A 12,652-nucleotide genomic window follows, 5' to 3' on the forward strand; every position below is an offset into this window, starting at 1 on the left:
ACCCCATCCTCGTCCACGGCACGGACCCCCCCATCCTCCTCCCCGGCACGGACCCCCCCCCCCATCCTCCTCCCCGTCACGGGCCCCCCATCCTCCTCCCCGGCACGGACCCCATCCTCCTCCCGGCACGGACACCATCCTCCTCCCCGGCACAGGCCCCCCATCCTATTTCCCGGCCCTCCCCGGCACGGACCCCCCCCCATCCTCCTCCCCGGCACGGACCCCCCCACCCGGCACTCCCCCGGAGCCCAGCCCACTCTAACCACCCCCCAGGCCGTCACCCACCTCCACGCTGGTCGGCGTGAAACTGGAGCACAGGTTGACGCCGATGAAAAGGAGGTTTGATTTACGTCGACGTGACCCGTCACCACGTCGACGGGACTTCGGCCCATCCGGACGGGAGAATATCGGCAGGCCCAAAATCGGCTGCCTTGCGCCCACCCGTGCCATTCTTCGACGTCAGCGGCGCCATTAACGCCCCGCCGACTTTTCTCCCTTCGGAGACTTCGGCAACCGGCGGGGGCGGGATTCACGGCGGCCAACGGCCATTCTCCGACCCGCTGGGGGGTCGGAGAATGACCCCCCAGGTTCTGGAGTGGGAGGTGTAATTAAATCCCACACATTTCAGATGTAAAGGTTTTGCCGAAGTTAACAACAGGACCTCTATCTTCTGATTTCTGCTGGGCACTAGGCCAATTTGATAGACTGGTTGGTTGCAGGAAGCGATAGCCAGTGGTAAGGAGCTGCAGCCCCAGGGAAACTTGAAGACAGTCCCAAGCAACTGGGAAAGATCAAGTATCAAGTGGCATTGTGGGAAATGTTTGAAGCCTGACAATACTGAAGGAAAGTTCTCCACTTCGCGACGGCGGAAATGTGAATCGCAATCGGTGAGAGAATCGCGCAAAATTGAAAAATCGGGGTTTGCACCGAGTACTGATTCCGACGCCATGCTCTGGTCCCTTGCTGCTGACGATATCGATGTTTGCGCCCTGCGCCAGTGGATCCATGCAAAACTATTATTTGCATGGATATTAATATCATTAGTGACGTGGACTCTTGGTGCTCCACCCTTCTGCGATGCTCCGCCCCTCTTGGGCGTGAATTAGTGTAAATATTTACAAGCGGGACCTGGGTTCCATGGCTGCTGAGGATAAGCAGGAGACTAGGGGTGGCACGGTAGCTTCACAGCGCAGGGGCCCAGGTTCGATTCCCGGCTTCATTCACTGTCAGTGCGGAGTCTGCACATTCTCCCCGTGTCTACCTGGGTTTCCTCCGGGTGCTCCGGTTCCTCCCACAAGCCCCGAGAGATGTGCTGTTAGGTAATTTGGACATTCTGAATTCTCCATCTGTCTACCCGAACAGGTGCCGGAGTGTGGCGACTAGGGGATTTTCACAGTAACTTCATTGCAGTGTTAATGTAAGCCTACTTGTGACACTAGTAAAGATTTTTAAAAAGTTTTTTAAAACCCTGAAAAAACCTTAAAACTTGTCAAGGTTGATGGGCTGGGGAGAGTAATGGGGAATGACTTGATGCCAAATCCGTGGACTCGGGGTGACCCTTTCGGGGTGACTCGGGGTGGCCCTGGTTCAAACCACCATTGCTGCAATATGTGTTTTAAATGCACCCCTCTGGTGCTACTTACAGGCTCCTGGCTGCTCACACTGTTGAGTGCTGCCTGTGTCCTTTGAATGCTCAGACGGCCTTTGATCATCTGGGAGCCCAACCAGGCCACAGGCTGAACCCTCATACCCCAGTTGCTTTGTCAAGTGGATGGGCATGGCCAAGCTCAATCAGAGGCCCACCAGGTTTAGCACAGTGGGCTAAACAGCTGGCTTGTAATGCAGAACAATGCCAGCAGCACGCGTTCAATTCCCGTACCGGCCTCCCCGAATAGGCGACTAGGGGCTTTCCACAGTAACTTCATTGAAGCCTACTTGTGACAAGAAGCGATTATTAATTGAGTAATTAGGTGTTGGCACTCCTCAGAAGCGATGCTCCGTTGCAGAGAATCAGCAGAACTCATCCCAACCAGAGGACACCTGCACCATGTCGTTTGGTACACTCCCTGGTTCTCTACCCATCTCAGGGCCTCACCAGTGACTCCGACCCCTCCGGACAACCAGCTGTCTCCTCTTGGTGAGACTGGCAATGCTGACAGTCTCTGCCACACCTCCCAGGTGGTGTTCAGGAGGGCAGTCTTGAATCTGCAGCCGACACTGGGGAAGAGGGTGTCCCTCCTCCCCTCACTGACATGGAGCTGTGGGTCCACCTCAGACCCCCGAACTCCGGGGCCTGGTCTGCAGTGAGCCAGCTCGGTGGCTGTAGTGAGGATGTGGTAAGTGGAGCGCTTAGAAATAGCTGTCCGGCTCTTTAGTGCTAACTCCTGCCCCAGTGGTTACAATGCCCACTGGGCTGGGAATTGCTCTCAATTCGTGCCAGCTGACTGCTGGTCCATTTGCATGGCCTGACTCGCTTACTGAATAACATCCCCACGGAAATGCGATTTGCATGCTATTCAGTCCTGGTGGCAACATTTAATCTCTCAAATGGAGACTTCCCGCCCAGAGATCAGAGTTTGTTGTAGAGCCTGGTTATTGTTACACAGGATATACAACAGTAACAGGACATTCTGCTCAACCAGTCCAAACTAGTGTTTATGCTCCTAACTAGGCCCCTCAACAGTGTGCGGCCTATCTCCCGCGCCACTACCCTCGCCCCCCTCCCCTCCCTCCCAGAACAAGGATAGAGTCCCCCTCGTTCTCACATTTCACTCCACCAGCCTCCATATGCAAAGCATAATCCTCCGCCATTTTTGCCAACTCCAGGATGATGCCATCACCAAATACACCTTCCCTTCACTCCCTCTGTCAGCATTCCGCAGAGACCGTTCCCTCCAAGATAATCTAGTCCACTCCTCCACCATACCCAATACCTCTCCCATCACCCATGGCACCTTCCCATGCAATCGCAGAAGGTGTAACACCTGCCCCTTTACCTCTTCCATGCTTAACATCCAAGGCCCAAAACACTCATTCCAGGTTAAGCAACATTCATTTGCACCGCTTTCAATTTGGTCTATTGCATTCGCTGCTCCCAATGTGGTCTCCTCTCTGTCGGAGAGACCAAACGCAGACTGGGTGATCGCTTTGCTGAGCACCTTCGATCTGTGCACATTCAAGACCCTAATCTTCCCGTTGCTTGCCATTTTAACACAAGACCCTGCTCCCATGCCCACATGCCTGTCCTTGGCCTGCTGCAATGTTCCAGTGAAGCTCAACACAAACTGGAGGAACAACATCTCATCTTCCGGTTAGGCATGCTACAGCCTTCTGGTCTCAACATCGAATTCAACAACTTAAGATGATTCGCTCTACCCCACCTCGACCCTTTTGTTTTTATCCCATTTCATTTTAACTATCTTTTACCATTTCTTCCTTTCTTGTCTTTCTTTATATATATTTACCCCCCCCCTATCTTATCCTCCTTTCCTTATCCTTTTCTCCCCTTTGCTTCCCCATTTCCCTCCCCCCACATCTACACCTGTCACAGTTCACCCTCTGATGTTAGTTTCTATGCTGTTTGGCCTTTCACATCTTTTGTTCTCTCTGGGGACTGCCATTAGCACTCTCTCCCTTGGTTTCTGTGGCTATTAGCACCCCGTTTCTGTGGCTATGACTCATCTTTCATTCTCACTCCACAATATAAATATTTCCCACTTTCTCTGTCTTTTAGCTTTGACAAAGGGTCATCTGGACTCGAAACGTTAGCTCTTTTCTCTCCCTACAGATGCTGCCAGACCTGCTGAGATTTACCAGCATTTTCTGTTTGATTTCAGATTCCAGCATCCGCAGTAATTTGCTTTTATCCAAGGTTCCTTAGACAACACCTTTCAAACCCATAACCACTACCATATAGAAGGACAAAAGCAGCCAATACCTGGGAAACCCACCACCTGAATGTTCCTCTCCAGGTCACTCACCACCCTGACTTGGAAATATATCGCCGTTCCTTCATTGTCGCTGGGGCAACATCCTGGAACACCCTGTACCTACACCTCAAGGACTCCAGCGGTTCAGGAAGGCAACTCATCACAATCTTCTGAAGGGCAACTACGGGATGGGCAATAAATGCTGGCCTAACTACATCCCTAAAAATAATTTTTTTAAAAATTACCACGCACAACTCTTTTACTATTTGGGACGATTTTCTCTCAGCCACAGCCAGCGTCTAGGAGGCAAAGGCGATTGGACGTTCATGACCATCGCTTATCTGATGATACAGGATAGCCCCAAATAATGGTTTCGAGCCACAGGCTGAACCCTCATACCCCAGTTGCTTTGTCAAGTGGATGGGCATGGCCAAGCTCAATCAGGGGCCCACCAGGTTTAGCACAGTGGGCTAAACAGCTGGCTTGTAATGCAGAACAATGCCAGCAGCACGCGTTCAATTCCCGTACCGGCCTCCCCGAATAGGCGACTAGGGGCTTTCCACAGTAACTTCATTGAAGCCTACTTGTGACAAGAAGCGATTATTAATTGAGTAATTAGGTGTTGGCACTCCTCAGAAGCGATGCTCCGTTGCAGAGAATCAGCAGAACTCATCCCAACCAGAGGACACCTGCACCATGTCGTTTGGTACACTCCCTGGTTCTCTACCCATCTCAGGGCCTCACCAGTGACTCCGACCCCTCCGGACAACCAGCTGTCTCCTCTTGGTGAGACTGGCAATGCTGACAGTCTCTGCCACACCTCCCAGGTGGTGTTCAGGAGGGCAGTCTTGAATCTGCAGCCGACACTGGGGAAGAGGGTGTCCCTCCTCCCCTCACTGACATGGAGCTGTGGGTCCACCTCAGACCCCCGAACTCCGGGGCCTGGTCTGCAGTGAGCCAGCTCGGTGGCTGTAGTGAGGATGTGGTAAGTGGAGCGCTTAGAAATAGCTGTCCGGCTCTTTAGTGCTAACTCCTGCCCCAGTGGTTACAATGCCCACTGGGCTGGGAATTGCTCTCAATTCGTGCCAGCTGACTGCTGGTCCATTTGCATGGCCTGACTCGCTTACTGAATAACATCCCCACGGAAATGCGATTTGCATGCTATTCAGTCCTGGTGGCAACATTTAATCTCTCAAATGGAGACTTCCCGCCCAGAGATCAGAGTTTGTTGTAGAGCCTGGCTATTGTTACCTAATTCATGACCATCGCTTATCTGATGATACAGGATTGCCCCAAATAATGGTTTCGAAGGGTCGAAATGCGGCCACATACCCGAAGAGGACAACTGCCTCCTGCCTCCCAACACTGGTGTTTCTTGAGGAGCGAGTGAAGCAGGGCCAGGATGGTTGCCAGATTTGGAATAACCTGCCCATGGTAATTTACTAATCCAAGAAAAGAGCGAAGCGCAGTGACATCTCGCGGTGAAGGGCCATTTTGATGGCTCTCGCTTTCTTGGTGGCCGGTGCCGGCCATCTCAGTCCACCCAACACCCCAAATATATTACATCTTTCACATGAAATGCACAATGTGAGTGGACCACGTACTCAGAAAAATGTTTCAGCACCGCCTCGAGGCTCTACAAATGTTCTTGATCCCGGTGAATAACACGCCATCTCAGTAAACGGCAACGCGTGGCAATCGCGTAGGATGTTCTCCCTGATGCGCTGGAAGACTGCACATGTCGAGGATACTCTGAACGGGAGCCGGGTGTTCTTGTAGAGTCCCTTGTGCATGTCGATTGTGACGTACATCTGTGAGGACTTATCAAGCTCCAGCTGTAGGTAAGCATTGCTCATGTCCAATTTGTAAATGTTCAGCCACTGACCAATGTGGTAGAGGATACTGGTCCAACCTCGAAGCAGTGTTCACTGTTAATTTATGGTCTCCACAGAGGCGGACTGCCTTATCCGCTTTTATTATGGGGACCACCAGTGCTGGCTAATCGACAAAGTGCACAGGCCTAATGATGACCAAACTCTCCAAACGACAATGTTTGGTCTCGACTTTCTCCACTAAAGCGGAGGGGACAAGCCGCCGTGTCAGCAGAAGTCAAGGTGCGCTCACCTTGTTTAAAAGAGCAAAGCTGTTCTGTGTCACCACAGAAATGGTAGCTCTCATATCCAAATCCATTTGTATCATCGGCCATTCACCTGTATCGGAAGACAAATGGGGCCACACGGGGTGATGCCAATCAGTTTAGCTGCATCTCGGCCTCTTCTGGATCATCCAGATGCTCGGCCTTGGGGCTGATGCAAACTTTGACTGGTGGGCCTTTAGCTCTGGCCCTTCTTCTGCCTGTGAGCAAACCTAGACCGGCATCCACATGTTGCACACGGGCTGGAATAGCCTTCAGCCGAGATCGGTGATGTTACACATCTTGGTGGCCAGCTCTTCGCCCAGAGGGCGGAGTCACCATAGCGATCGGTCCGGGCCGTAGGGATACCATGTGAAGGGATGATGCTCCAAAAAGTTCACCTCCATCTCTTGTACCTCTTGGACGCCGCTTTCCGGGCTTTCCCGGGACAAGGAGATCTGCAGTGTCTGATGAAAATCAAGGAAGTTTCACCCAAAGGTTTTTTCTGCGTTTCCATATTATTTATACCTCAGAGCAAATGATCGGGGAGCATATCTGAGAAAGCAATTCCACACTCACAAAACCCGGCTCCCTTTCGTAGCCGTGATACAAACTCGGTGACCGGCTCACTGGGAAACCTCTCCGCCATATTGAACCGATATCTTTGGATAATCACTGATGGGGCTGAGTGGGACCACAAGTGCCATGGGTTGGTCAAACGATTGAGTATCTGGCACCGCTGGCTACGCGAGACTCCAGATCATCTCCACGTGCATGACCATCTGGTGCACATTCTCTGTGATGTTGTTGGCCAGGAAGAAGTAATTGGTTCCAGTCTTCAACACCGGCGTCAAATGCACCTAACCGCCCAAACAGAGGCATGGCAAATTAAGTAATTCCAAACCTGGGTCCAAAAAAATCAAGGAGGTGGCTCAGCCATGTAGGCCACAGCATCGACAGCCAACCAGTTTACTCCTTGTTGCCAGTTTATTCAGGACATGGGGAGTCCACACTGAGTAAAAATAAAGAAGCGTAGTTTTATTTATAACACAATATATACACTGCCCGGTAGATCCCTCCCGGGTCCCTATCTTGTACATTTGAATAATTGGGATCTGAAGAGCAACTGGGGATAATTTTCATGAGGCACAATTCATGAGTGGGCAGCACGTGAATCCAGTCCTTTTTCTACTCGTGAAGCCAACCAGCTTCTTATGTTAATTGCTATGGCGTAGTTTTGGATTGGCAATTTCTGCCAATAAGTCGTTTGGTTTCCTGTGATATAATGTGTTGATAAACAGTTTGCCAATCAGGAACAAGGCAGGAAATCGAATGGGCCATCCATGGAGCTGAACAAATACTTCTCCCTTTTTAAAAGGGAGGGCCACACGTTTTGGGAACGTGGGATAGTCTTTGCAAAATTCTGCAAACATCTCTCCGCCCCGTGCTCCTTCTTTCAGAACCTAAATCTACCCCTTTTACCAATCGTGTTATCTCCTCCGCCTTTGCTTCGGTGTCATTCTTTTGTCTAAATATGCCCTTGCGCGAAGTGCTTTGGGATATTCTTCCACATTTAAAGGTACTTTCTAACCATACGTTGCTGGTGCCATTTTGAGTCATGCTCCACAATTTTGACATTTTAACCTTGTATTTAGGTTCAGCTTTCATCATTTATTTAATTTTTAAATTTAGAGTACCCAATTAATTTTATCCAATTAAGGGCGATTTTAGCGTGGGCAATCCACCTACCCTGCACATCTTTGGGTTGTGGGGACGAAACCCGCGCAGACACGGGGAGAATGTGCAAACTCCACGTAGACAGTGACTCAGAGCAGGGATTGAACCTGGGACCTCGGCGCCGTGAGGCAGCAGGGCTAACACACTGCGCCACCGTGCTGCCCTTCATCATTTATAAAGCCGACATCAGATTCAAACAAAAATGATGAAGAAAAGTAGATTCCCTCTGCCAGCTCCTCACTAATAGATTTCTGTGGGGGTGGAACCTCTAAGACTTTATATACACAATGAGCGATAAACGTAGATGCATTTCAGATCAGGCAGTGTAATTTTATTCAACTATTGAGCTACATCAACAAACCCCTGAACGGGAAATTTAAACAGCTGGTGAAAGCAGATGATCTATTTGTGAATAAAGTGGAAAGAATCAATGTCTGTGTATATATTCTTCCTTCAATTGAAAAGATGACACATTTCCAATCCTGCAAATTGTCAGCAGAGTGAAAGGCTTTTCTGTTTTGCATCAACGGACTCTCTGCAGTGCAGATGCATGCACAAATTGGCATGGATTATACAAGCAGCTCACATACATGTAATGGAGGCCATGCACATATGCTATGCTGTGACATCAGACTGCATTGCAGCAGCAAAAGTGGCATGCGGTTAGACCTGGATTACCCAAAGTTGTAATGATAATTACAGAATTGGAAAACCTAGAAACAAGGATTAAGCAGCTTACGTTTACATGTCCGGCTGTGTCCAATTCACACAAGTAATTGTTCACACGATGGATTCCAGTTATTATTATAGAAATGTGCAACACAAATAAATGATACATTGGAAATGACAGAGTTTCGCCGCTATAGTGTGATTAATGCTGAGTAAAATTTAAGGGGAACAATTTTAGAAAATACCGACAATGTTAAGATAAACCAAGGACAGAGGCGGTACTATATCATCCATGGTAGTGTACAGAACTTATACTGGACTGAGATGACTCATAATTTTGCCTCTAGCAAGCTTGCAGTGTAATTTCGGCACCATTTTCAAATGAGAAATTATTTTTGTTGCTCCTCTGAATGAGATCTCGTAAAACCCGCAGAAACAAAAACGGCATTTGACATTAACTACTTAAAGTAAATAAAATCTACTACCACTGCTTCCATCAGAGGCTTGATGCAATTGGACATTTCACAGTGAGTGCTGCTGCTATTTTTCTGCAGTCCTCTGTTCGATTGCACAGCTGAGGGGAAACTATAAAATGTGTGGTGACTGAAATGACATTGCACTGTGTTAATAATGAGGGGATCAATTGGCTATTTTGTTAGTGGACTTGACGCATTGGAACATTGAAAATAAGCACGTCAATGGCTTCATAAAATTAGTGGGTAAAATAAGTTGTGTTTAAATAGACAGGCTCCTCCCCAGGATCACAGAGTGCACTTGTGATGACCAGTCTGCTCAGAAAGCCAATGTGGACAATCAAGGTGAACAATTCTAACCATGGCGAAAGAATTGTTCAGGCTGCTGTCCATTTATTTAGTCCATTTCATGATGTTGCAACCATGCAATAAAAATCCCCCATCCTCACCACCCCACCAGTTAACCCATAGTAACAATTAAAATCAATATGGTCATCAATGAAATGGGTTCTGGGTATGCATGGTCAACTGCTTGTAATGTGTATACAGCGAACATTCATAAAGCACAAGCTTTCTGCCACAAGGAGCTTTGTCTGTGCTCAGGTACCCAAAATTGGGTCACCACTGTGTGATGTAAAGCCTCACCACAGCATCCCTTGTACTCCTGATCTTCAAAGACGGTTTTCAAGATATGTTATTGTTCATGTGACAAGATCGCTGTCTGTCAGTTGACTGCACCACAGTAATTCTTGCGTAAGGAAGATTAATCAGATCAAAAAAAGACTGGAGGAAAATAGACAACTGAAGCCAAGGAATTTGTGCGGCATGAATTGAATAAACATGTGAGTTATTTTCCAAATAATCCTCCTCCCACTCCAATTCTTTTGAAAAGCAGAAAATAAAAAGGCAACCCCACCCCTATACTTCCTCTTATCTTTTAGTTGATTAGATTTAAGAGCCAGCAGTCATCTTACCTGATGGTATGGAATACAGCAGATATAATGAGCTCATTATGGACAGCTACAGCCATGTAGCGTGGTTCATGAAATGCTGATGGAACTGTCCGTACTGCATAGCAGAGATATACCCCCCAGAGGAGGAAGAGAAATTCAGCTGCAGAAGAAAAAGCAGAGAAGGAATGGAGTGACTTTGAGCTTCATGCACAATCCAAACTTTCTTTAGAAAGGCCAACCTCCTGTATTTCAACAAAATAAATTCCAATTAGCTTCTGCAAAACCCCTCCACATGCGACTTAACTAAAAGCTGCTTGGTTTGGAAATCCAGTTGTCTGCAGTGCTTCAGGATAGGATGATGTCACATGAGTGAGCTCAACTCTTTAAGTCCGCTCTTAAATTATGTTTAGCAACTCTTCATGGAATTAAAGAGTTAACTGATTTTCTTTTGAGTCAAATATTTGATAGCACAACTGCAAAATTCATGGTATAATCCTTCCCAGCATAGGACAAGTGGTCAGAAGCAAACAAAAAGTGTTAAGCAAGTGAAGAAAGGGCAATGGAGGTATGGAACAGACTCTCAGAGAAACTATTTGATTCGGGGGGTCAATGTATTCACCTTCAACATGGAGCTGGGTTGAGGCCATTGGAGTAGGGGAATTAAATAAATATTAACCAGATCATCTAATTATTTTGCAGAGGAGTTGGGGAAGGAAATTCATTTTCCATAAAGTAGGAGGCTAGTCAGTCGGAGTGAAGTCTGTGATTGAGTGGTCCATTGAGCTGGAGTTTCTGATGTATAACCTTCAAAAGATAAAATAATGGCAACTTCCATAATATGACAATTGAACATAATGAACCGTATTATTCTATATGGCAGCATCACATAGTCTACATTTAGAGCACTTGACGACAGCTTAGTCTTTTTCTCTACACCCACGACCACTACCATTTAGAAGAACAAGAGCAGCAGATACCTGGGAACCCCAACAGCTGGAGGTTCCCCACCAAGTTACTCACCACCCTGACTTGGAAATATATCGCCGCTCCTTCACGGTCGCTGAGTCAAAATCCTAAAACTCCCTCCCTAACAGCATCATGGATGTACTTACACCTCAAGGACTGCAGTGGTTCGAGGAGGCAACTCACCATCACCTTCTGAAGGGAAAATAGGGATGAGCAATAAGTACTGGCCTAACCAGCGACACCAACATCCCGTAGATGAATAAAAAAACAGTAAAGTTGAATTTCTTTTAACATGATACATGCTGTAAATTGTAGATTCCCAATATTCCAGTTGACGAGCTGGCTATGTTGCAGAATTAAACATTTTCTTAGAATCAGAGTGCTCTAGATTGCCCTCATGGTTATTCACATTGCAACCTACATGGATAATGAATTGCCTACTTATACAAAAATGTTTTTTTTAGCATTTATTTTGAATGGAAAATGGGTGTTCTTTTTAACAAATGATCTGCTGCCCAGACGACTGAGCCTAGATCTTTTTTCATTGAGTGCTCTTGTAACATTGGGGATGTTAACCCATATATTTTAAGTGCGCTAACAAGAGTTGTGAAACAAAGCCTCACATGTAAAGTTGAGTTTTCTCTCTACTTTAAACAAAATAAAAATGACAAAATCTCTTCCAGTTGTTCTATGTGGAGTTAATGCAGAGATAAATACTGGAGGGATCAAAAGAGTGACTTTTAATGAAGTACATATCTGCATTTGAATTGTCACTTGTAGAAAAAATCCTAAAAAACTGAAGGGAAAATGGTCACAAGTTGGAATTGTCAATCCATGAAATGATTGTCATGTTTCTGAGAATGGTTTGACCAAAGGATAAAACGGGGTACGGAATCCTCCATTCTCAGTGGATGCCTCACTCACTGCCTTAGAAAATGGTGAGGCATCCACACTGATTCTGAAGAGGAAGATCCATCATATCTTCTGCCCACCAGGCTGCCAGCCAATCGAAGACCAGCAGCTTTTGCACTCGGCAGCACCACAAAGGTGGCAGTGGCTGCTGCTGGAACAACAGCCCCTGGAGTGGCAGAATCGTGGAGCAACGCAGGTAAAACGTAAGAGCTGTTAGTGGGGGGAGGGGGTGTTCTTCTTGGGAGAGGTCCATAGGATCTCGGAGCAGGAGTAATTCAGCACTTTGCACATGTTTGGCCATTCAATCAGATCATGGTTGGTATAGTTGTGACCTCAGCACCACTTTCCTGCATGTCCTCCATAACCTTGACACCCTTGTCTTTCATAAGTCTGGCTTATTCTGCCTTGAATAAAATTCAATGATCCAGTCTCTGGGGAAGAGAATTCCACACACCCTCGATCTTTTGAAAGAAATAATTATTCCTCATTTTCACCCGAACAGTAGATCCCTTATTTCTAAACTGTGTCCCCTGGTTCTAGTTGCTCCCACAAGTGAAAACATCCTCCTGATTTCTACGTTATCAAATCCCCTCAGGAGCTTATGTTTCAATTTAAGATCACCTCTCATTCATTTTAACTCCAATGGGCATGGGCACGATGGGTTTACACTTTCTCCGTGAGAGAGAGAGAGGCCAGGGGGATCAGCGGCTAGGATAGTGGGATGGCTGTCAGCGGCCACACACTGCACTAGTCCCATGCTCTCAATCATGCACAGATTAGTGCAGATCCAGGGACCCTAACACCCACTCCAGCTGACTTGCAAGCTCGCACAGCTTTAGCAGTTGGGCAGGCTGCATGTTAGCAGACCTGCCTGGAGCT

At 47.4% G+C, this 12,652-nt stretch overlaps 1 protein-coding gene across 1 annotated transcript in view; it reads right to left on the reverse strand.

Moving 5' to 3' along the window:
* The window catches only part of gpr158a (G protein-coupled receptor 158a), a 1,113,215-nt gene that overhangs the window by 129,574 nt on the left and 970,989 nt on the right, over nt 1-12,652 (reverse strand). Inside the window, exon 8 of the mRNA XM_072508450.1 lies at nt 9,917-10,055. Within this exon, the coding sequence (XP_072364551.1) occupies nt 9,917-10,055 (139 nt within the window). The remainder of the gene's footprint in view (nt 1-9,916; nt 10,056-12,652) is intronic.

Source organism: Scyliorhinus torazame, chromosome 6 (genome assembly GCF_047496885.1).
Source record: "Scyliorhinus torazame isolate Kashiwa2021f chromosome 6, sScyTor2.1, whole genome shotgun sequence".
Classification (NCBI taxonomy): Eukaryota; Metazoa; Chordata; class Chondrichthyes; order Carcharhiniformes; family Scyliorhinidae; genus Scyliorhinus; species Scyliorhinus torazame.